This window comes from Chlorocebus sabaeus, chromosome 8 (genome assembly GCF_047675955.1).
Source record: "Chlorocebus sabaeus isolate Y175 chromosome 8, mChlSab1.0.hap1, whole genome shotgun sequence".
Taxonomy (NCBI): Eukaryota; Metazoa; Chordata; class Mammalia; order Primates; family Cercopithecidae; genus Chlorocebus; species Chlorocebus sabaeus.
This window is the reverse complement of record NC_132911.1, coordinates 1,558,639-1,583,769: the sequence shown is the minus strand read 5'-3', so window position 1 is coordinate 1,583,769 and position 25,131 is coordinate 1,558,639. Positions and strand designations below refer to the sequence as shown.

Here is a 25,131-nt window from a genome sequence, read left to right as displayed (position 1 = left end):
TACCAGAGACTGGGGAAGAGTGTGGAAGGGGAAGACAGCAAAAGGAAGGTCAACAGTGCGAAGCTACAGTTAGATAGGAAGACCAAGTTCTGGTGGTCTGTTGCATAGTGGGATGACTGGAGTTAACAATAATGTATTGTTTATTTCAAAATAGCTAAAATAGAGGTTTTTGAATGTACTCACCCAAGGAAATGGTCAATGTTTAAGGTAATAGATATGCTAATTGCCCTTATTTACCCATTATGCAATTTATACATGTATTAAAACATCATATTGTACTCCATAAGTGTGTATAAGTATTATTTTCAAACATAAACAACAAACGTTTATAAAGAAACTCATACATCTATGGCCAATTGATTTTTGACAAGGGTGCCAAGACAATTCAATTATGAAAGAACAGTCTTTTCCACAGATGATGCCAGGACAGCTGGACAGCCAAATGCCAAAGAATGAAGTTGGATCCCTTTCCCACACCATATACAAACATCAATGCAAAATGGATCAAAGACCTAAATGTAAGAGCAAAAGGTATATAAAACTCTTAAAAGAAAACAGCATAAATCTTCATTACCTTGATTAGGCAATGGTATCTTAAATATGACATCAAAAGCACAAGCAACAAAAGAAGAAATAAACTGGGTATCATCAAAATTTAAAACATCTACACTTCAAAGAACACCATCAAGAAAAGAAAAGTGAAGGTGAAAAGACACCCTATAGAATGGGAAGAAATTATTTGCGGGTCATACATCTGATAAGGACTCGTATCTAGAATACATAAATCCTCACTATCCAATAATAGACAAAAACCTAGTTTAAAATGGGCAAAGGATCTTAATAGATATTTCCCCCAAAGAAAATATACAAATAGCCAACAAGCACATGGGAAGATGTGCAACATCATTAGCCACTGGAGAAATACAAATCACAACCATAATACCATACCCTAAAATACCACAATACCATAACCTTCACACCACTTAGGATGGTTAGAATCAAAAAGCCAAATAACAAGGGCTGGTGAGGGTGTGAAGAAACCAGAACCCTCCTACACGGCTGGCAGAAACGTAAAATGGTGCTGCAACTTTGGAAAACAGTCTGGAACGTCCTGAAAATGTTCGAACAATTCCACTCCTAGGTATATACCCCAGAGAAATAAAGACATATGTTCATGCAAAAAGCTGTGCACGAATATGCACAGCAAAATTATTCACAACAGCCAAACAGTGTACACAACCCAAAAGCTTTCAACTGATGACTGGATAAAATGTGGTATGTCTGTACAAAATGAATGTCATTCAGCAATAAAAAGAGAATACCTGCTATAACATGGATGAACCTTAAAACATTATGCTAAGTGAAAGAAGTCAGTCACAAAAGTCCATATATTGTACAATTCTGTTTACATGAAATGTCCAGAGCAGGGAAATCAACGCAGACAGAAGTGGATTCGTAGTGGCCAGACCCGGCCTGGGGAGGGGGCAGGGAGAAGAGAGGATGGCTAAGGCAGGTGGGGTTTCTTTTGAGATGCTAAAGCCACTGAACTGTGTACTTTAAATAGGTCAACTACACAGTATATGAGTTACATATAAGTAAATTTGTTAATAAAAGATAATATTTACTGTACAATTTCATGTATTTGAAGTTGAAATATAAGCAAAACTAATCCATGTGGTTTGGAGTCCCTACAGCGGGGATCCTTGATGGGCGAGGAAGGACAGCATGGCTGGAAAGGGGGTTGAGTGAGAATGTAGTCTACCAATATTTCTTTGTTGATCTGGCTGCTGAGCAGAAGGCTGTGCTCCTTTCATGGAAATTCAGTGGCTGTGAACTTAATGACTGGCCTAACTTTTTGCAGGTATGTCATAGTTCAATAAATATGTCTTTTAAAAAAAGTAAATCGAATCGATGTATACATGAACCATCCCTACTATTTTGACTCAGTTTCACTTCCTAATAGAGAAATTACTAATTCCTCCCTCTCACAAACACACTTCCTTTCTAACTCATTTACTGCAATGGCAGAGCTGACAAACACTTGGTGGTAACAAAGTAAACAAAAATATGTTAGACAAATGAAAAAAATTAGTAGACCACTCCATATCAAAAACATTTTTGGCAACAGGTACTATTAAATGACAAAAATCATTTACAAAATAATTTACATCTGACACATTAAAACATATTACCAACGTTTTAAAATATTTAATCCCCTAAATAATCCATTAAAATGTGTCTAAAACATGACAGATAAACATCAATGACTTAAACATATCTTTTCCATACAGTTACTCCTATTGACAGCTTAAAACAATACATGTGAAGAAATGTAAAGATATCATGTAGCGAGGACACAGTGACAGAAAGCCTAAGGCTTTCTTTTTAAATACTCCTTTACAACTACTCAGTGTGAGGAATGTGGTGAATGCAGCAACACAGCTTTCAGTCCTCCCAGACCAATCATATCGCACATCACATCACACAAAGCAACAAGATAGCAAAACCCAAAAACCATTTACAGCAACTAGGTGACCAGACAGCCCAAGGAGTGCAAAACATGGGGAAGTACAAGGACCACCAACCACCCAAGATCTGCATGGCATCCGTGTCCAAGGACAGAGGGGCAGTGGCTGGTGAGGGACAGACCAGGCCCGGTGGAACCCCAGAAGAGGCCGTGGCGCCCACTCCACACTGTGGCACAGTGGCCCAAGCCAGGCTGCAAAGCTGGAAGGGGATTTGCCTACCGGCAGTCAGTGAGCAGAGGGGTCTCCCCATAGACAGCCCCCGTGAACTCCTGAGGCTGATCAGCCACACTGCCCTTCCAGGAAAGGGTCTGAGGTGACAACAGGTCTGAGGGAAAAACACCTCCATGAAACCAGGGGAGGGGAACAGAGCCAGGAAATCTCAGAAGTCAAACTGCCACCTTCTTAACTCCACAGGAAAGGGACAGAAGGGAGAGCTCTAGGAAGTCGGAAAAGCTCTCCCGGATTCTGCTTTCTTCCCAAAGTTCAGCTACATCAAGGTCACATAAAAATAAGCAACAGAAAGCTACCGTCATGGTCAAATCAATCCAGTAAAAGTTATTACAGAAAACAAAGAAGCCGAATAACACCCCTGCCTGCAAACAACAAAAGCCCGCCAGAGAGGCACAGCCACAAAGTCAGTCAGAACTACCACCTGCTGCTGTAAAACAAGCTGGAAGACACTAAGAAGATTACATAAGGCAGAAAAGAACAATGTAAATCAGAATTAGAAAAACTTAAAACTGAAGCAACGGAACTCAGGCAAAAACTTTTAGAAATAAATGATAGCTCATTTCAGAAATGAAGAATAAAATAGAGGGAACAAGAATGAATAATCACAAATGATGCATTAAGAGAAATATAAGGTTAAAAAAAGAAAACGTCAAAAAATGAAGTTGCAAATATTAGACAGGCAAAGAAAACAGAAAGAACAGATAACAGGAATCTCTAAAAGTGAAAATCAAAGCAGCAGAAGAGAACAAACGTTAAACGCTATAATTCGTAGATGTTCCCTGAAAATTTAAAAGTTTGACTACATATTGAAAGAACAACCATGTACCAGAGAAATTAACTCAGAACGATGAACACCAAGGCATATAATAATATGCTTACTGAGCAATAAAGACAGTAAAAGCCCTTTGGCATCGAGGCAGAAAGATGAGTGACTTTTAAGGGAAACAGATTCAAGCACTTGCCTGTTCAACAGCATCCTTTAGGTTAGAGGAATACAGAATAACACCTTTCAGATATGCCAGGAAAGTAAATATAAGCCAATCATTGCATACACAGCAAACCTGTCCTTCAGGTATAAAGGACACAGAAAAACTGACAGCAACGCATAATCACTCAAGGAGTATTGTTCCCATGAGGATGTTTTGAGGAAAGTTCTAGACAACAAACTCCAGGGAACCACAGTGACTAGAGAGATGGTGGCCTAAGGGCGAGTAGTTAGGAGTAAACACGTGGCTGCTCATAGAACCCTAAGTGATGACCACAAGGGAGAGAATGCAGAATTTAATGATCTGCTCTGACAATGCCAATATATTATGGCACTAAAAATGCAGGACACAGGGAAGAATGTGAGAAAGGTACTTGGTGTCTTCCATAGTCACACTGGTGGCAGTGTCCATATCATTATGTTAAGACTGCCAGGTGCACGATGTAGGAGAGAGGAAATGTTTAATTATGGACCACTGTAACTCTATTATATCTTGTGCTCTTGAGAATCAGGATACCCAGCATGGAAAACAACAGACACAAATGTGATATGAAATAGCTGTAGTAAAAAGTATTCCAAATTCCTAAGTTCAAATTGGAAGTATCAGTATTAATTAATGTGATAGTTAGTCTTCAAAAATTCACATGCTGCTGGGTGTGGTAGCAGCACCTGCAGTCCCAGCTACTCAGAGGCTGAGGCAGGAGAATCGCTTGAGCCCAGGAGTTCAAGGCTGCAGTGACCCAAGGTCGCACCTGAATGGTCACTGCACTCCAACCTGGGCAATATAGCAAGGCCCCATCTCAAAAAAAAAAAAATCACATGTATTTCTAGCTTTGCCTTACAAGGGTCTAGAAACAATGACCTTCACGTAGCACTGTACACCCCTAGTAACTGGGTCGTGTTCTTGAAATGCCAGTTTCACTAAACAAAGCAGAGCTCCTTAGACAACAGATAATTCCAAGTCTGGGACAGAACTTGGGCAACATGAACATCTATCAAAGGCTGCCAGGGTTGTGTCCCAAGGACTCAGTAGCCAAGAGAAGAGGGCCCCACTGGCCACAGATGGATGAATGTGAGCATCAGTATGAGTGACCATCACAATGTGCTGAGATGCCAAACGTGCGCCATGCATGAGTTCATCATAATTTTAATGAACTGGTCCTCTTTGGAGGGTGAGAGAAACCAATTCATTACTTGATAACTTTTACATTCAGGAGAAGAATCAAGAATTTATCTTGCCTTTCCCATATGAACCGCTCCATTTCATAATGAAATAGATGAAGGGCTGTTGTTTTATAGAAACAAATCCAATTTATATACGAGAAATAAAAGGTAAAATCAAAATATTACCACTCCTCAACCCCCAGTGGATTAACGGGCCTAGGCTCTCATCAATCAATACTTTCTGACATCACTAAGAGAGCAAGAGCTAGACACAGTGTCCCTGGATGAAAGAAAGGGCACAGCCACTGCTGAGTCCTGCCAAACAGAATACGCAAGGGGATCCAGTCTCTGGATCCAGCTGCCAAGGCTGAAAACACAGAGAAATGCACGATGTGCACTGTGTAGACACGCTCGCAGAATCCAGAGTGTGGGGAAACGTGCAGGCGTGCGCCGTGTAGACGCGCTCACAGAATCCAGAGTGTGGGGAAACGTGCAGGCGTGCGCCGTGTAGACGCGCTCGCAGAATCTAGCTTGTGGGGAAACGTGCAGCCCAAACGGCGGGGGAAAGAGGAGCAGCAGAAGAGGCTGTGGATCGAAAGAGACCTAAAAGACACCTCAGTGGAGACAAATCTGAAGGCTGAGCTGCAGAGACAGGGAATGCTCATGTGGGTGATAAAATGATGAATAAACATGAAGAAATGATAACCATGAGCGTCAGAATAGGGGCACTTAGGGCGGGAGCAAGGGTGCTGACTAGGATGAGGCACACAGAGGGACAGGTGGCACCGTCCTGTTTTTCACCAAGGCGGCGATTCCTCTCACCAAACTTCTGTACCCTTTGGCCAGACTCTTCCTTTGGCCATCCATCTAATCCCAGGCCTGGGAACCACCATAGTACTCTCTGCTTCTGTGGGCTCAATGTTTTAGATTCCATGTATAAGTGAGGACAGGCGGTATTTGTCTTTCTGTGCCTGGTTTATTTCACTCAGCATAAAGTCCTCCAGATTCATCCAAAGGATAAAAATTCCTCTGTCTTTTTAAAGGCTGAATAGTATTCAGCATATGCATCTATATTGGCACATTTTCTTTATCCATTGACCTGCTGTTATACACCTAGAATGATTCTATATGTTGGCTATTATAAATAATGCTGCAGTGAACATAGGAATGCAGACATCTCCTCAACACACTGAGTGCATTTCCTTTGGATCTGAGCCAAGAAGTGGGACTGCTAGATCACATGGTTGTTCTATTTCTATTTTTTTAGGAACCTCCATACTGTTTTCATAATGGCTACTCTAATTTACATTCCCACAAAGCACTAGGGTTCCCTTTTCTCCACCTCCTCACCAACACTTGTTGTCTTTTGGTTTTCAGTAACAGCCATCCTAACAGGTGTGAGGTGATATCTCACTGTGGTCATACGTAAGCTTTTCCTGATTTAACAAAATAACAGGTAACCTCACTGATAAGAATTCTGAATATCTAATCACTGTGATTAACTTCTGCTTAAGACTGGCTAAAAGCAGCACCTCGCCGTCTCAGATGCTGTTTGTCATAACCACAGACATGCTCTCACTCCCCAGGAAGTCACCAGCAGCGGAATCACAGTCCAGCTTTAATTAATTGTCTTTACTTCTGTCTTCTGTCAGCCATGATGTGCAAGCAAGAAGGCTCTTTTTCCCTCATTAAAGAAAGTTCTTCATCATTTGTTCTTTCAAGTCTTAAGGGATCCCTGTTTGCAGTAAAAGAAGTTTAATTACATTAACACGACAATCTAGTTAGGAGTAAAAACAAAAATGTGCAAGAGCTTTTCCCTTTTTTTGGTGTCCCTGAGCACTTGTCCAAGCTAGAAAGGGAAATCCACTGGATCTATAATTAACATTTTTTACTTTAAAGCTTATCAAACAATGTATATTATAGATTAAATGAAATTCCTGAAGACCTGTATATTATCAGTGTATGGTAGTGATTCACAACCCTGGCTGTACATTGAAATTTTTCAGGAAGCACTAAAAAAAAAAAATAATAATACTGATGCCAGGACCACACCCCAGAACAAGTGAATCAGGATTTGTGTGAGTGGAGTAGCTGATTTCTCTTAGGTTTTAACCATGAGATTTTTAAACACAATGAGCTCATTATGCTAAAAGAGAAAAACGTTCTGACCATTTTTCATTTTAAAAACATTAAGAACTTAATAAAATAATAACCATAATTTACAGCAAGCTTTACTTACTGATACAGTCTTAGATAGTATCTAAACTTTAGTTAGGGAGGGACAAATGGAAAGAAAGGAAGTGAGAACAAGGAAGAAGGGGAGAGGAAGGAAGCAACAAAGGGAGGGGAAAGACAAGAAAGAAGTGCAATGCCAACATCCCTTAAATTATTGTAAAGTATGTTTAGGACATCATCAAGAGTCTGTACATATTTAATTCAATTTCCACCATCGTCCACACTACAGGATCCATGCACAGTACCTCATTTAACATTTGTTTTCCAAATATTAATATATACGAATTTCAGGCTGTGCGCAGTGGCTCACACCTGTAATCCCAGCACTTTGGGAAGCCGAGGCAGGCAGATCACTTGAGGTCAAGACCAGCCTGGCCAACATGGTGAAACCCCCTCACTACTAGGAAAAAAAAAAAAATTGCCGCCCGTTGTCGAGCGCGCCTGTAATCCCAGCTGCTCAAAAGGCTGAGGCAGGAGAATCACCTGAACCTGGGAGAGAGCAGTTGCAGTGAGCCGAGATCGTGCCACTGCACACCAGCCTAGGCAACAGAGGGAGACTCCGTCTAAAAATATATAGAGAGAGAGAGAGAGACACGCGCGCGCACACACACACACAGATTTCCACAACGTGCCCAACACAGCAGCCAGCCTGGGAAGCCAGGATGGACCAGAGATGCTGCCTGCAGCCTGAGTGCGGCCTTAGGTCAGGCAGGCAAATAAAAACACGTCTGCACCGCTACTTGCTAAAGTAGGGATGGTGATGAACACACTATAAAAATGTTGAAGGATTCTGAGACCCAATTTTTCATATTACATTCTCCAGCATTCTCATCGTGCTTCAGTTTGGAGTCTTGGTCAAAACCGATGTTTAATAAATTCAACGAACAACATTTATTATGAGTCAGGAACCACAAAAAGTGCCAGGAACACAAAGATGAATGAAACACACTCCTTATCCACAAGGTGCGGCCCCTTCTTCGGGAGGATACACAGGTCCAAGGACCTGCCAGGCTGCCTCGAACACCTGGCCAAGCTCATGCCAGCAGCACTGGGCACATGGCCCGCGAGATCCCGAGGCCTGAGCGCATCCGCTCCCAGGATGCCTGCCAGGAGGAAGGCGCTGCCACCCACGTGTCACAGATGGGAACATGGAGATGCCAGGGGTGGCGCCCTGCCCCTGCCCAGGAGACGGGAGGTGGTCAAGATGCGACTCAACCCCCGGAATCTGGCTCCAGAATCTGTGTTTCTAGCCATGGCATTATCTTGCCAAGTGAAAGAAGAGCATTGTTTTTCTACCACGGAATATTAGAGGTGGGATCTTCCAACCAGAACAGCACCAGGTGTGCGCATGGGCCCTGGGAGAGACGCGCCAGGAGAGGCAGAACGGAAGAAAAACACCAAAGGAGAGGAGTGCTGAGTCTGGTATCGTCCTTCGGTAAAGTGACGAGAGAAACAAAAGATCTCCGTTTGGTGCCATCTTTAAATAAGCAGCTTGTTAACGCGGTGCTCGCATGAAACGCCCTCGTCTCCTTAGCAACGCGGCCCTGGCCCCAACAGGGCCCTCTCTCTCTCCAAAGCCCTTCCAGGGTCAAAGGGCAGCGCCACAGGCCCGGAAACGGAAGTAGGAGCACCCCACCCCCACCCCCTGCCCACAGGGCCTGTTCCCCAGCTGGGGCTTTATTCCCATGAGACGCTGGCCTGAGAGGGTCACCCCGGCAGAGCCTCAGCCTTCTGTGCCCCCGCACCTGCCAGGCCTCGAACGTTTGCCAAGATCTCAGGAGCCAGGCACACAGGAGCCCCCGGGCCCCATCCCTGCCGGGGCACCTGCAGGACCTGCAGAGCATCGCCCCATCCAGTGCCTCTTCCAGGACAAGGGCCCAGGGCCCTGAGACCTGCTATCCCACGGACACTCGCAAGGCAGGGCCCAGGACCAAGCCGACATCTCACCCGATGGCCGCACAGCGTCTACTCCACAGGGAAGAACGTGGAGGGGCACAGTCACCTCGCGCCTGAGCCTTGCCGGGTACTGGAAGCAGGAGGCGGCCAGGGCTTTTGGCCGAGTCCCCGGCCCGCAGCTGCATTCTCCGGCTTTTCCCGGTATCTGTAGGATTCGGTGTTTACATTTAAGACCAGAGAAAAAGCGTTCACGAACACAGCTGTTGTGCCGCCGCTGTGCTCATGGCTGCTGGTGTCCTTTACATCTCGGCGTTTATTCTGAGTAATTGCAGATCCATTCACCCTCACAGACAAAAAGTCTTCCAAGGAAGGAACGTGTCTCAGACCCAAAAATGACCAAACCTGTGAGAAAACGTCTGCCTTTGATACATGAAGGGATGGATATACAAACATTGCAGTTCTGGCAGCATAATAGGAAAGCAGTTCTAAGAGGGCCACGGTGAGCCTGGACCCACACGAAAAAACGCGCCACAGACTGGCTGGTAGGGGCAGAAAGCATGAACTCCAGAGAAGGGAAAGCCTGAATTAACTGTAAATTAACAGCCATAAATACTCTTTAATAACTCTTAAGTATTTCAGAAGTTTGGTAACACAGCCTAGCACAGAGAAGAGCAAAATTCCAAGTTCACAGGTAGCAAACCTGAAGTTCAAGAAGAGAACTAGTTTTAAGAGTGCCTCAAAACCCACACAGCGGAGAGACACCCTGTCAGCAGGGCCAGCCACAAACGAACCCCCAGACACAGGAGCACAAGGGACCCAGGAGCACGGGGGACCACGGACTACAATGCCACTGCCAAAAACCTGAAATGTCAAGATGGGAGAGGGAGATGGAGAGAGGGGTGGGGTGGGGAGCATTCTACGGGGCAGTGTGAAGCACCCTGCAGAATCTAAAATAGGGCCTGGCCTAGGAGTGATGTCCTCATGTTTTGATTTTTTACCTCCCTTCTCCCAATGTCTGAAGAAAGCCACTTCAACCCCAAATGTTGGCTTACTAGATTTTGGAAGCAGATAATATTTGAATAGAAGTGGATAATATTTTAAGTATATAAAGAGAAACTTAAATATTTAAAAGTAACTGTTTTAAATGGTAGGCAATATTTCAAATAAAGTTTTATTCCTTACTACTCAGTTTGGTGAATTCAGTTCAGTGCGTGGTACCAAAGGAGAAGCATTAACTCCATCCAGATGACAGCAGCCCCCTCCACAAACACCCATGCATATTAACACACGTGCACACATGTGAGCAGTAACCTGCATGCACCTGTGCACCCCAAAATACATGTACACACAGAGACAGGCACACATACATGTGACACAATGTGACAGCCTTGCTTGGGTTAGTTAAGTCTCATTCTAGAAAGTATTTTTTTGTTTTTAAACTCTTTCAACCTTTATTGTAGGTTAACAGTTACATGTGCAGGTTTGTTACATGGATATACTGCATGAGGCTGAGGTTTGGGGTACGAATGATCCTGACGTCCAGGTACTAAGCATAGTACCCAATAGGATCCTGTCACTCAGGTACTGAGTGTAGTACCCAATAGGGCATAGCACCCACTCGACCCCCTCCTCCCTAGCAACAAGGAGGTAGTCCAGGGCTGCATTTCCCAGAAGGTTTCCTTTTTTTGCACTGATTTGGTCAAGGAAGACAGGGTGTTTTAAAGGTAGAAAGATCTAACCACTCTAAAAACAATCACAAGTTAAAGTGCAGGTAGGTGGAACCCAGCAGTGAGATTTGCACTTAACCGTTTAAGCTGAATAGCATTAATTCTGTTCACCAGAAATGTCCTGAATGCTGTGCTCATGGCATGAGGAAGGCAGGCACATGTGTTGGCCTGCATTTGCTCAGAGCCTATTACCAACTTCATGGAACTATAATGGCTTAAACTTCTCAGCTTGTCTTTACGCCTGGCTCAAATTTTGCATGTTAAAGCCCACAAATTAAAACAGCCACATGCTGGCACGCAGGACTGGCTCTGCCCCAAGTGAGGGGCAGGGGGCCTGTGGGGTCACAAAAGTCAGCGCTTGTTCTACTGGGACTGGTCAGCCTGTGGTCTAGTCCTCCGCTTCTTCCATGAGTGGAGACACAAAACGACTGAATAGGAGCATCCTGAGACGAGCTCGGTGTAAACGACTGAATAGGATCGCATCCTGAGACGAGCTCGGTGTAAATGACTGAATAGGAGCATCCTGAGACGAGCTCGGTGTAAATGGCTGAATAGGATCGCATCCTGAGACGAGCTCGGTGTAAATGACTGAATAGGATCGCATCCTGAGATGAGCTCGGTGTAAATGGCTGAATAGGATGGCATCCTGAGACGAGCTCGGTGTACTAGGCAACGCTGAGTTGCCTGGGAACGTGATTCAGCCCTGGTTTCCATTTCCCCTAATGAATCCCACTCCTTGGTTACTGATTGAATCGGGCAACGTCTCCAGGCCTCTGCGTGTCCCACACAAGGGCGAGCCCACTGCACCAATGAAAAGGCACGAATTCTCATCCCACTGAGGAGCCACCAGCTCCATAAATAATTTTTCTTTTTTACCACTTTGAAAATGGCAAAGAGGCTAATCCAACCTGTCATGTTCTGAGATAAAAGATGAAAAACTTCCTTTGCAACTATTTTCCCAGGAAATAAAGAAATTTTGTCTAAATCCATGGTAAAAATAAAATCTCTAAAGATGAAAGGTATGCATACATTTAAATAAAAAACAAGTTCTCTGGCAGCAGAATAATGACTCCCAAAGAAGTCTACACTGTGATCTTCAGAAGCTGAGAACTGGTGACCTCACATGGCAGAGGGACTTTGCAGAGGGGAGAAGCCGAGGGTCCTGAGATGAGACAGGGGTGATCCTGGACTAGCTATGGCCCACTCTAATCACAAGAGTCCTTAAGCCAGAGAACCTTGAGCCACAGGTGCAGCATCAGAGACACCCCCACCCCACCCTCTGCTGCTGGCTTTGCACACAGAGGTGGGGCCACAAGCCAAGGCAAGCATAGGACCCTCCAAAGCTGGGAAACGCTGAGAAACAGGTCCCCCCAGAACCTCAAGAGGAGCTGGCCTGGGTGACGCCTGGATTTTAGCCCAGCAAGACCCCTGTTGGACTTCCGACCTCCAGAACTCTAAGATAATAAATGTGTATTGCTTAAGCTAAGAAGTGTGTGGTAATTTGTTACAGCAAAGAGCCTGAATTCTCTCAGGAAATGGGTACTGGAGTGCTGACTCCCCTAGTGTGCCTTCCCAAAGTCTTAGGAATAACTGGGTGATGTCACCGCTACTCTGACAGAGCTCTCAGACATCAGCATTAATGATATGTCTGCCATTTTTTAGAAACACTGTGAACACACCACGAAGACAGGTAAGCCCTATCTCAACCCCAGTGCTGCTCGCAGGGATGATGGGAGGACGTGGTGCTTGTCAGAGGTGTTTACTGGGTTTACACCTTCATCTACACAAACTTGAAATCCAGATCAGTGTGCTGTGTGAGAAACCAGAGTGAACGAGGGGCCCTGTAGTCGTCATCCCATTACAAATAACTGACTGCCAGGAGGAAGAGCCCGCCCCATGTCCATACACCCCGTGTCATCTCTCTCCTAGTTGATCCCACAGTGTCTTCACTGCTCAGCCCCCACCCAAAGCTGAGCACGGTCTCCTGTCAGGGACCAGCAGAGGCTCTCAGTATGTGCTGCCCACTGCAGCTGACATTCTTACACAAACACAGTCGTCCTCACTTCCTCCACAAGCACTCTGAAAAGGGAAATAAAGCTTTAACATAAGTGTTTATCAAAAAAATCAATGCAAAAGGAAAGTGACAAGCGGATATCCCATGACCACAATTAACATTTTCCCAAAACACAAAGATAATCTGACATCAGAAAACTTTTAATAGTATCATTTCTCAGTAAATACAATAGTGGATTCACCAATCAGAGGCAGAGACAAGCAGAGACTTGACTTACAGATACACCTAAATAAATTCAGAAGAACGCAGGCGATGACTGTAAACAATAAAATTTAAATGTGACAGATGGAAACTGGATCCCTTCCTTACATCTTATATAAAAATTAATTCAAGATGGATTAAAGATTTAAATGTTAGACCTAAAACCATAAAAACCCTACAAGTAAACCTAGGCAATACTATTCAGGACATAGGCATGGGCAAGGACTTCATGACTAAAACACCAAAAGCAATGGCAGCAAAAGCCAAAATAGACAAATGGGATCTAATTAAACTAAAGAGCTTCTCACAGCAAAAGAAACTACCATCAGAGTGAACAGGCAGCCTACAGAATGGGAGAAAATTTTTGCAATCTACCCATCTGACAAGGTCTAATATCCAGAACTTACAAGGAACTTAAACAAATTTACAAGAAAAAAACAACCCCATCAAAAAGTGGGCAAAGGACATGAACAGACACTTCTCAAAAGAAGACATTTATGCAACCAACATATGAAGAAAAGCTCATCATCACTGATCATCACAGGACTGCAAATCAAAATCACTTTGAGATACCATCTCACGCCAGCCAGAATGGTGATTATTAAAAAGTCTAGAAACAACAGATGCGGGTGAGGCTGTGGAGAAATAGGAACATTTTACACCGTTGGTGGGAATGTAAATTAGTTCAACCATTATGGAAGACAATGTGGTCATTCCTAAGGATCTAGAACTAGAAATACCATTTGACCCAGTGATCTCATTACTAGGTATATACCCAAAGGATTATAAATCATACTACTATAAAGACACATGCACATGTATGTTTACTGCAGCACTATTAACAATAGCAAAGAGTTGGAACCAACTCAAATGTCCATCAGTGATAGACTGGATAAAGAAAATGTGGCACATATACACCATGGAATACTATGCAGCCATAAAAAAGGATGAGTTCATGTCCTTTGCAGGGACATGGATGAAGCTAGAAACCATCATTCTGAGCAAACTATCACAAGGACAGAAAACCAAACACGGCATGTTCTCACTCGTAGGTGGGAACTGAACAATGAGAACATGTGGACACAGGGCAGGGAACATCACACACTGAGGCCTGTCAGGGGTTGGGGGACTGGGGTTGGGATAGCATTAGGAGAAATACCTAATGTAAATGACGAGTTGATGTGTACAGCAAACCAACATGGCACATGTATATACCTATGTAACAAACCTGCACGCTGTGCACATGCACCCTAGAACTTAAAGTATTAAAAAAAAAAAAAAAAAAAAGTAACAGCTGGACTGAGCATGGTGACTCATGCCTGTAATCCCAGCACTTTGGGAGGTGAAGGCCGGCAGATCACCTGAGGTCAGGAGTTCAAGACAGCCTGGCCGACATGGTGAAACCCTGTGTCTACTGAAAGTACAAAAAAATTAGCCAGGTATGGTGGCCCGTGCCTGTAATCCCAGCTACTTGGGAGGCTAGGGCAGGAGAATTGCTTGAACCCAGGAGGCGGAGGTTGCAGTGAGCTGAGATTGTGTCACTGCACTCCAGCCTGGGTGACAGCACAAGACTTCATCTCAAAAAAAAAAAGTTACAGCTGAATGTTTAAATAGGGTTTTTTGGCAAAGAAAGGCTTTTAAAGTAAGGCACCAAAGTCAGATATTTTACTTCTTACATAAGAAACAAAATAACTGAAATGGCAATCTGAGAAACAAAAATACTTGAATTGTAAATATATGAAAAAGGGTTAATACCTCGTTTTGATTTCAAAAGAATAAAATAAACATCCTAATAATATTGAAATGAGAAAATAGACCATGCAAGGCATGCACCAAAAAAAAAAAAAAAAAAGGAAAACAAGGAAGAAACATACTCAGTAGCACCCGTAACTTAAATAAATAGAGTTGCAAATTATGTATCATCTGCCATACCAAGAACTATACCAAGAATTTAATAAGCAAATGTTAAAAATTAAAATAATTGAACTCACGGAGATAGAGAGTAGAATGATGGCTCCAGTGGCTGGGAAGGGTCATGGGGGTTGCGGGAAACTGGGGATGGTTAGTGGGTCCAAAAAAATGGAAAGAATGAATAAGGTCTAATATTTGATAGCACAACAGGAGTGACTATAGTTTAATAATGGAATTGTACATTTTAAAATATCTAAAATGGTATAATTGGATTGTTTGTGACAAAAAGGATAAATGCTTGAGGGGATGGATACCCTACAGACACCGATGTGATTGTTACACATTGCATGCCTGTGTCAAAATGTCTCATGTACCCCATAAACATATACATCAACTATGTACCCACAAAAATTAAAACTTAAAAATTAAATAAAAAGCAAATGCTACATGTACAATATTGGTGAGAGAGCAAATAAGTACATTTGCCTAGAAACGATATTAAAACTTTACAATGAAGATCTTTAAAAATCTCCACACCTTTTGAAATATTTTAAGTCCCAAGAGCTATCCTAAGGAAATAATTAAGTACCCAAATAGAGGTAATTTATCCAAGCATTATTTACATCACTGGAGAATTGAACATTGTTGTCAATAACGAGAGACTGGTACATAAACTGAGGTGTGCCCATGTTATGAGGAACCTCATAGCTATGAACACATTTTGAATATTTGATTGACAAGGAAAGTACCATAATATACTGTAGTTATTATAATAGGCACAAGATACCTATTTTCATTAATATAAACTGTGAACCTATATGTGACTAAGAACATAGAAAATGTGGAAAGTAAACCAAAATGTCAATAACAACCATCTCTGAACCTTCCATCTTTTCTTCATTTTGTTAATTTTTCTATGGTAAGACATATTGCTTATATAGTTTGAAAAAAGAAATAACTAACTTAAAACAATTTAGTTTTCACAATTTCTAGAAGTAAAGCTCTGAATTTGATAGAAAGTACTTTTACCTTTATAATGTGTGTGCTTACTTTTAAATAATAAACTTGTTTCCTAACTTGTAGAAGTAAAAGTCTTAGAATTCTTTACTTATAAATAAGCACAATGGGTATTCATCATCCCATACCCAGAAGGCCTTGTAATAAGACAAGTATTCTCTTTCCTTGAGAAACAGAGAGACCTCGGGGCATTTGGTCAAAGCTTGTCACCTTCATGGGTGATGAAATGGGACAGGTGGAACAAACGTCATCAACAAAAAAGAGACTGACAAACCTGAACTAGAACTCGGTTTCCAACAGCCAGGCAAATATTGATTACTTTCACACATTCTGCCTCCACTTTATTTTGTAACATGAGAAACTGGATTCCTTACCACTCTAACAGGCAATGTCAGTTATCTCACAGTGTTCTTGCTAGTTAAGGGAGAAATGGAAGAAAACACTATGGATTTCTCCTGGTTTTGCCTCATAAACAATGAAACCAAATTGGACTCGTGGGTTTAATAAAAAACAATTAGGTTTGTCAAAGCTAAACACACTTTAAAAAATTAGAAGTCATTCCCAAACCCTAACTAAAAGCCAATGATTCATTACCCAGTAGAAATAAAAAAATAATATATTTTAATAGAGTTGCTTTTTGGTACATGATTACATATAGATACTAAAGATAATAAATGTATCATCCTTAGTTTCTTTTCCACATAGTCTTTGTCTCTGAGCAACATAGATCTATTCAGTTACCTAGAGGAAAGAGAATTTTCTTTTGTAAAATAAATTAGATTTCTTCATTCAGAATTATTGTGGGTTGACCCAGAACTAATGCTAAGAATTCATGCTATAATTTATCTTATTTCAAATGAGACAAAATATCAAAATGCAGTCATTCTTATGCTTGTCTAAGCACAACAGAAATGTAAATACTGGTCTAAGTTCTGCATGAAGATTGCAACTGCAATAATTACCATAGTAAGGGTTATAAATGCAATTACTTACACTGAACTATCATATCATTGAAATAATCATTTGAATAAGTTCAGTAGGTTGTCTCAAAGACATTTTATTGTTATTCCCGAAAGTCCAAATGTGTATTTTAAAAAATAATCCATTTAAATGAATTTGCATGCAAGTCTGCTAGCATTCAATGCCCTAAGAACACCCATGAAAAATCCTCACATTGAAGACAAACAGTTCTATATCAAGGTTGTATTATCTCCTTACCCTTCTTATTCACACTCCAGAAGACACCTAAGTGTTATAGGTTAGGTAATAAAAATGAAGCCTTTTTCAGCATTTTGGTCTGGATGATTCTTGGCTGTGGGGCCGTCCAGGCACTGTAGGCTGCTCGGTGGCATCTTCCACCATGACCCATCGGATGCCGGAAGTAAACGTCCTCCAACCGTGTGACCAAAAATGTCTCCCCACCTGGCCGAATGTCCCCGGGGACAAAACTGCCCCCATTTAGAACCACTGCCACAAGGGGAAACAGCGTACGTCCCCGGAGATGTGGGGCAAGCCCTCCCCTAGTTGTGAAACACCTCCTCCAGCCAGGGGAGCGCCTCCTCTGCCTCCTCCAGCGAGGGGAACACCTCCTCTGCCTCCTCCGGCGAGGGTTGCGCCTCCTCTGCCTCCTCTAGCGAGGGGAGCGCCTCCTCTGCCTCCTCTAGTGAGACGGCACGGAAAGCCTGGATGTTTCTACGAAAACATTCATGAGAAAAACTGGCGCGAGGCTGGGAAATGAGGACACCCCTCAGTTTCTCTCTTCTTCCTCAAATCCACACAAATGACAGAGGTGTAAGAAGAAATCCCCAACATAGCTGGGACACAGGAACATGCAGGCCACCGATGAAACACAGCACCGAGGTCCCTCGAGCAGCAGGAGAGACAAGTCAGCCTGACCGAGTGAAGCACAGACGGGCAGAGAGCGCTGCGAGAGGGGTCGCGGGCCCCTGGAGACATCAGGCTGCAGCCACAGGCAGAAGGCAGGGCTCCCAGCTAATTCTGCTCAGCGAAACAATTACTTCCTAAGAATGTCACAGAAACACAAAATACCCAGCACCCAAAAAGGTGGAAATTCACAGGGAAATTCTGTAACACTAAATGCCTGTGGGGAAAAAGTCTCACATCTCTGAGCTCAGCTTTGACCTTTAAAAAACCTGAAAAAGAAGAGCAAATTAAAACCAAAGTGAATGAAAGGAAGGAAATCATAAAGACCAGGACAGACATGAGTGAAGCAGGGAATATAAACATAACAATGAAAATCAGTAAAACCTAGCCCAAAGGAAGGAAACCTGGATGTCAAAGAGGTATCTGCATGCCCATGTTTACTGCAGCTCTGTTTATAACAGCCAAGATCTGGAATCCACCTAAGTGTCCATCCACAGACAAATGGATAAAGAAAATGTACACATACACAGTGGAGTACTATGCAGCCATAAAAAAGAATAAGATCCTGTCATTTGCAGTAATATGGATGGAACTGGAGTTCATTGTGGTACGTGAAATAAACTGGGCACAGAAAGATGAACACAGCATGTTCTCAATTATTTGTGGGAGCAAAAATTAAAACCCTGAACTCATGGAGATAGAGCAGAAAGATGGTTACCCGGGTAGTGGAGGGTAAGAAGGGCTGGTTAATGTGCATAAAAATATAGTCAGATAGAATGAATAAAATCTAGTATTTGATGCCACAACAGGGTGACTACAGTCAACAGTAATTTCTTGTATGTTCCAAAATAACTAAAAGGGTATAATTGATTGTTTATAACACAAAGTAAAGATAAGTGCTTCAGGTGATGGATACGTTTTTATCCTGATGTGATTATTTTGAAGTGCATGCCTGTATCAAAATATCCCAAGTACCCCATAAATAAATACACCTAATATGTACCCACAATAATTAAAAATTTTAAAAAAAGAAAATCAATGAGACCAAAACCTCGTTCATTGATAAAATCAACAAAATGGATAAACCTCAGGCTGAAAAGGAAGAACTGTGAGAAGACCCAAATTAGCAACATCTGGAATGAGAGGGATGATGTCGTTAGAGATAATAAAGGAACACGATGAACTTCACGCTAACAAAGTTTCTCAGTGGGTGGGGATGCTTTGCCCACAGGACTTGGCGGTGCTGAAGACTGCCTGGCACTCACTGCTGGAGGGAAGTGCAGCTGCCTCTGGGCAGAGGCCAGCAGCTGTGGAATGGCCTCCATGCCCAGGAAAGCCCACAACAGAGAACTCTCTGATCCCAAATCCAAACCATGGTGCCTATTCATCCTAAAGGTGTGCAGGTTCCCACAGAAGCTCCACCCTCCCAAGGTAGAATCTAACAGAACAACGTGATTCAGCAGCTGTGTGGCCGAACCACAGGCACGTGGGTCTCAGGCGTCGAGGGCACGTATCTGTCCTGACAGCCGTACAGTGGCAGACACCCTGCAGACGGTTCTGTGGGGTCATTTTGGGGACAGTGAGGGCAGAGGAAGAACCCTCCTCTGGCCGGGTCCACGGTGAGTTCTGGGGGTTTCTCAAGCCGGCTCCTGCAGGATGTGGTGGGTATCTTACTCGCACCTGGAGCCAACACAGGGTGCTGCTTGTCCCGCAGCCAGAAGACATCGCTCCAGAGACCACCATGGAGGTGGGGCGGCTCCTCTCAAAACCTCTGTCTCCTGCCCCCTGATGCCCTGCGGCTTCCATGTCCCCTCAGAGAGTGAGGTGCCAAGGGACATGCGGGGTGCTCCATGAATTGCAGCTGGAGGCTGAGCTGCCTGTGCCACCAGACCAGGAGGCAGAAAGGAAGTGGGTGTGGCCACGTCCCTGGGGTGCAGGAGAGCCTCTGTTGCTGCTGATGAGGGCAGCGTGTCCAGACCCGGGGTCCTCTGAATCGCTGGTACTACTACACTTACTAAGGCTTGCAAAGGATGGCAGTGACCCCAGTGACCCCACACAGAAGGAACCACCAGGAGGTCAGCAGTCGTCTTCACCAGAGGGAAAGCTCCCGGAGCCAGGACTGGGGCCAGGACAAGGGGAACACAGGTGGGGGTGGGGACAGGAGTCATGAACACCGGGTCCTCAAACCATAAAGGCTGCCCGTAACACTGCTGTGTCATGTAGATACTTACATATCAAAACTAAGCCAACGCGCTCCCTCATTTCGTGCAGGGAATCCTGGGAGCATCTAAATCGAGAGGGGCTGTGCTGACCCAGAGAAAGAAGAAGGAATGCGCCCGAGCATGGTGGGCTCATGCCTGCAATCCCAGCACTGTGGGAGGCCGAAGACATCGTTTGAGCCCAGGAGTTCAAGACCAGCCTGCGCAACGTGGCAAAACCCCTTCTCTACAAAAAATACAAAAATTAGCCAGGCGTGGTGGCAAGTACTTGTAGGCCCAGCTACTCAGGAGGCAGAGGTGAGAGGATCACCTGAGCCCAGGAGGTTGAGGCTGCAGTGAGCCATGATGGTACCACTGCATTCCAGCCTGAGTGACAGCGGGAGAAAAGAAGAAAGAAGGAAGAAGGAAAAAGGAAGAGGAGGAGTAAGAAGAAAGGAAAGAAGAAGGAATGTTGTCCCAGGATCCTTTAGGAGTTAGGGGACACGACAAGTGTGACTGCAACTCCCCTTTGGGATAAAGCTAAGTGGGAGTCCATCTTATAAGAGACAGCTGTGTCTCACGGGAGCTGCCATTGACATCACACAACAAGAGAACAAGAGGACAGCCTGGGTGGATGGACTCAGGCTGCAGACTCCGGGCCTCCCCGGTCCTGGCTGCCCCAGGCTCCCAAATGGCCTCCCTGCACTTCTGACAGCTCCCCGTGCTGCAGATGACCCCTTTCCAAAGTGCAAGACAAAACGAAAACAAACATCAACAAAAACGTTTTGATCAACATCTCTGGCAGCTGGAGGCAGGCGCCATAGCTGTATCCTGACACCCACACATCCCTGCTGGGGTGCGTGTCCCAGGAAGGGGTCTGTGCAGAGCTCTCCGGGGTCTCCTGTTGAGCCCCACACTGCTGGAGCTGACGGAGGTCAAGGGTCTATGGGATGCCTGATTTCCTTTTTAACAAGTTATCTTCTGCTTAAACCCACCAGAGTGAGTTTTTTCTTGGCCATTAAGCACCCTAACTAATTCACAGGACAAATAAGCAATTGCCCCTAGCTGGTTACAGGGAGTTTCAGTGGAGAGTTGACAAGCATACTGTGGACTGTCTTTTCTGATCAGAGGGGAAAGCAGATATCAAAAAATAATAATGAATTCAAGCTCGCCTTACAACTCCTCAGAAGCTGTACACAGAGCTCCCAAAATTCCAGAACAAGAGCTGCCTGTTCCTGGGGTGGCAATTTGGTCTGGCAACCTGAAGTCAACACCATCTTCTGAGGCCACCAAGTAGGTACAGAAAGTATCGGAACCCTGAGCCAGAACGTGTGAAGCTGCCACCAAGTGAGACGTAAAAGAAGGAAAGAAACAGAAGGAGATGACAGGGCAGCTGCAGCAACATGGCCCCCCTGAAATTTAGACATTTCCATCAGTGCAAAACACTTCTGGAATAAGAAATAAGATTGTATTACACATAATCCTCTCTTCCCTTCAACAAATCACGTGAAATGCCGTCTCCGTGACTGTGTGCTTCACCCACTGGCACTGCAGCAGGTAAACTGACAAAACCCTCCTCTCGAATATGCTCTTGTGGGTCTGGGGACTGCAGGAGGTGGGCACGGCTCCCTGGACAGTCCCTGCAGCACCCGGCAGCGGTCACTGTAGTATCCACAGCCCCAGGACGCTGTTGTCTGAAGGCTGTGTCTCGTCTCACCATGCCCAGGCCTGTGGACGTGCACTCCTGTTTCCCCACATACCACCAGCTTCCACAGGAAAGCTCTTGGAAAGCCACTGGAAAATAGTTCAGACTGCTATTTGAAAAACTCCATTCTGGCAGTATTTGGGGACAATCTGCAGTCACACGTACACTCGGTGAATGCACGGATTCATTCGGAGCACAGGCAGTGACACGGCCCTGCTCCTACCCTCTATCAGGCCTCCCGAATTTCTCAACATTCTGTCACCACTGCCAATGATAACAGAGCAACAAACACCGTGCACATGAGAAGTTTGTAAACACAGCTCTGTTTGAACAGAGAAACATCCAGCTGAAGCTGTGGGCAGTGTCCGCAGCCTCTCCTGCTTCTGCTCCAGGAACACCCACCCCCCGGCCTTACCACGCCCGGCTGCCTGGCTCTTTCCAAGTCTGGCCAGGCCCCTGTCATCCCTGTGCCCCCTCCCCAGGTGGAGCGCCCATCACAGCAGGCAGGAAGCAAATGCTGGGTAAGGACCGCAGGACGGACACACAAAGGAAGCAAGAGTAAGATCACACTGTACCTGAGCAGTCCCCATTGTGGCTGGGCTGGGCACAGGCAGAGGGTCCGCAGCCGCGAGGGAAGCCGCACAGGGCTAGGGCCAAGCCTCGGATGGCGAGAAAGCCTAGGTGAAGAATGGATAGAGATGGGGAAAATGTGATAAAAAGGGCAAATAACCTCCCCCATGGAAAACAAAAAACAAAAAACAAACAAACAAAAAACACGGAAAGTACATTAAAAAGTGAGACTAAGCAATAATTAATCAGCTGAAAAGAGCAATATGGCAAGAAGAAGTAGGCATAGAAACTGTATATAAAAATCACCAAGTGTTCGTACGTCAGACCGTGGAATGGCGCGCCGCGTGAGTGGATCCAGGATGCATGGTCGTGGAAACTACTATTTCCATTCTAAAGCAGGATTCGAGATGATAATAACATACGTTTACCATTTCGAAATATTGAACCAAAAAAAATAATGAAACCATACTTTAAATCAGGAGTGATGATTCCTTATATAATTGGTTATAAAAACGGTATCTGTGAGCTTAGTCCAGTTCTGTAAAGAACCAAACAGATTCCAAGAAACAAGCAGTGCCAGAGAATATTAATAATTGATCATTTTCTTTCCAGGAGACAAAAATGCTATGTACCCAGATGAAATTCAGTGTAGCATGTTTTCAAAAAGAAGGTGCTAATATATGATTTTTGATAAATTACAAAATTCCGTGCTCATTTTTTCCATGGCATACTAATGCATGAAATTATTATTCCCCGCCAGAAATGAATCGGAGGAAGAACGAACACTTGTGTTTTTTTTAAGGAGACTTATTAGGTTTATAAAGTTATATTGGAAAGATACGCCACTCTTCTCACTGAGCTGGTGATTGCAAAACACTCTCCTACATACACTTTATATAGCCTTAAAAACCATGATCATGTTATAGTAACTTTCCTGAAGGTCAGGGCTGCTGAACATTGCCTGCTATCTGCTGAAAAGTTATTGTCACCAAAATCTCTGACCAAACATCTGTTTGATGATCAGTTAGTTAATGCCATGTAATTACTTTCAAATGTAAAATCCTAATAAGGTAAGAAAATTAGCTGACTTTTATTGTAGCAAGCACATTTGGGAAATATTCATTATCAAATAATATACAAACTGAAAATCAACCATTGCTTTCTTGTAACCAGTTAACATACGCTTTATGTGATTGTCAGACTAAATTGCATATTCATTTCCAGGCACTCACTGTTAAACTCTCCACCTTTCTAGAATTCACATTCTGCTCTTCAAGGAGCCTTATCCACTTGCTATTAATATATCAACATTTCTCCATATCGGTACAGACAGAACTAAATCTTTCCCAGCATTAAGGAATCACAATTATTTTAGCCCCACAAATCCCTCACTGTTAAACTCTCCACCCTTCTAGAATTCACATTCTGCTCTTCAAGGAACCTTATCCACTTCCTATTAATATATCAACATTTCTCCATATCTGTACAGACAGAACTAAATCTTTCCCGGCATGAGTCACAATTATTTTAGCCCCACAAATCCCTGACTCTTGGGTAGTTAGGTTATTTCCAGTTTTCCCATTTCCTAAGAATTCTGCATGCATTTTTTAATGCTTCTCATTATGTGACTTTGCGCAGAATAGGTTTCTAGATAGAATTACTGAGTCACAGGATATGCACATTACCCCAAAATGCTACCAAAACATTGGTTTCTATTTAATTGCCACATATCAACAATCTTCTTGCTTTTGCCTCTGGTAGAAAAAAATAGTTTCTCACTGTTTTCCTAGAGTCTGGGAACCTTTTAATGTGGTTATTGAGCAAACACACTTCCGTGTAAACTGTTCCTTATTTTTTTCTTTTGGGGGATAAATTTTTCATTACTTTGTAGGAACTCGTTACATATGCCAGATGCTTATCTATTCTATACATTGCAAATGTTTTTCAGTTTGTCATTCACCTGTTAGCCCCACTAATGATATCTTCCAACAGTTCAGAAGGGTTTCATATGCATGTGTCCAAATCTATCAGTTCCTTCTTTCACCATTTCTGTGATTTAAAAGATCTTCCCAACTCTACAATTTTAAAAACATATTGTACTAAATTTTCTGTTAGACTTTCTGTAACTAACTTTAATGATTACATATTTAACATGCTTAAAACTTTGTTGAGTTATGAGGTGGAAATGAATTTTTTCTCCAATGGATAACCAATTATCCCAACAAATTTACTGAAGTAAAGTTTCCTAACTTGAAAACGCTACCCACATAAAAGAGTGTGTTCTCCACGTGTTCTCACTCATAGGTGGGAACTGAACAGTGAGATCACGTGGACTCGGAAAGGGGAACATCACACACCGGGGCCTATTATGGGGAGGGGAGAGGGGGAAGGGATTGCATTGGGAGTTACACCTGATGTAAATGACGAGTTGATGGGTGCTGACGAGTTAATGGGTGCGGCACACCAACATGGCACAAGTATGCATATGTAACAAACCTGCACGTTATGCACATGTACCCTAGAACTTAGAGTATAATAATAATAATGGAAAAAAACCCCAGAATACTACAAATTAAAAAAAAAAAAGAGTGTGTTCTACAGATGGATTTATCTCCTACAGCACTAGTGTGTTTCTCTTAGTAGACAAGAACTCTCACGGTTCAGATTTTTCTCTAACACATCTTATTGAACAATCTTGTGAATTTGTTCTTATAGGTTAACTTCATTACCAAGTAATCCACTCCCCTATTCCTGCCTTCATGACCAATCCAAATAGGAAAGAGTTTCCATGGAAATGATATAATC

General features: G+C 43.5%; 1 protein-coding gene across 2 annotated transcripts in view; it reads right to left on the bottom strand.

Annotated features, from left to right (window-relative positions):
- The window catches only part of DLGAP2 (DLG associated protein 2), a 928,742-nt gene that overhangs the window by 804,260 nt on the left and 99,351 nt on the right, over nt 1–25,131 (bottom strand). For both annotated transcript variants that reach the window (XM_037985419.2, XM_073017908.1), the window contains exon 2: nt 22,332–22,433. In XM_037985419.2, coding sequence (XP_037841347.2) covers nt 22,332–22,346 — 15 coding nt within the window. In that variant the 5' untranslated portion in view covers nt 22,347–22,433. The remainder of the gene's footprint in view (nt 1–22,331; nt 22,434–25,131) is intronic.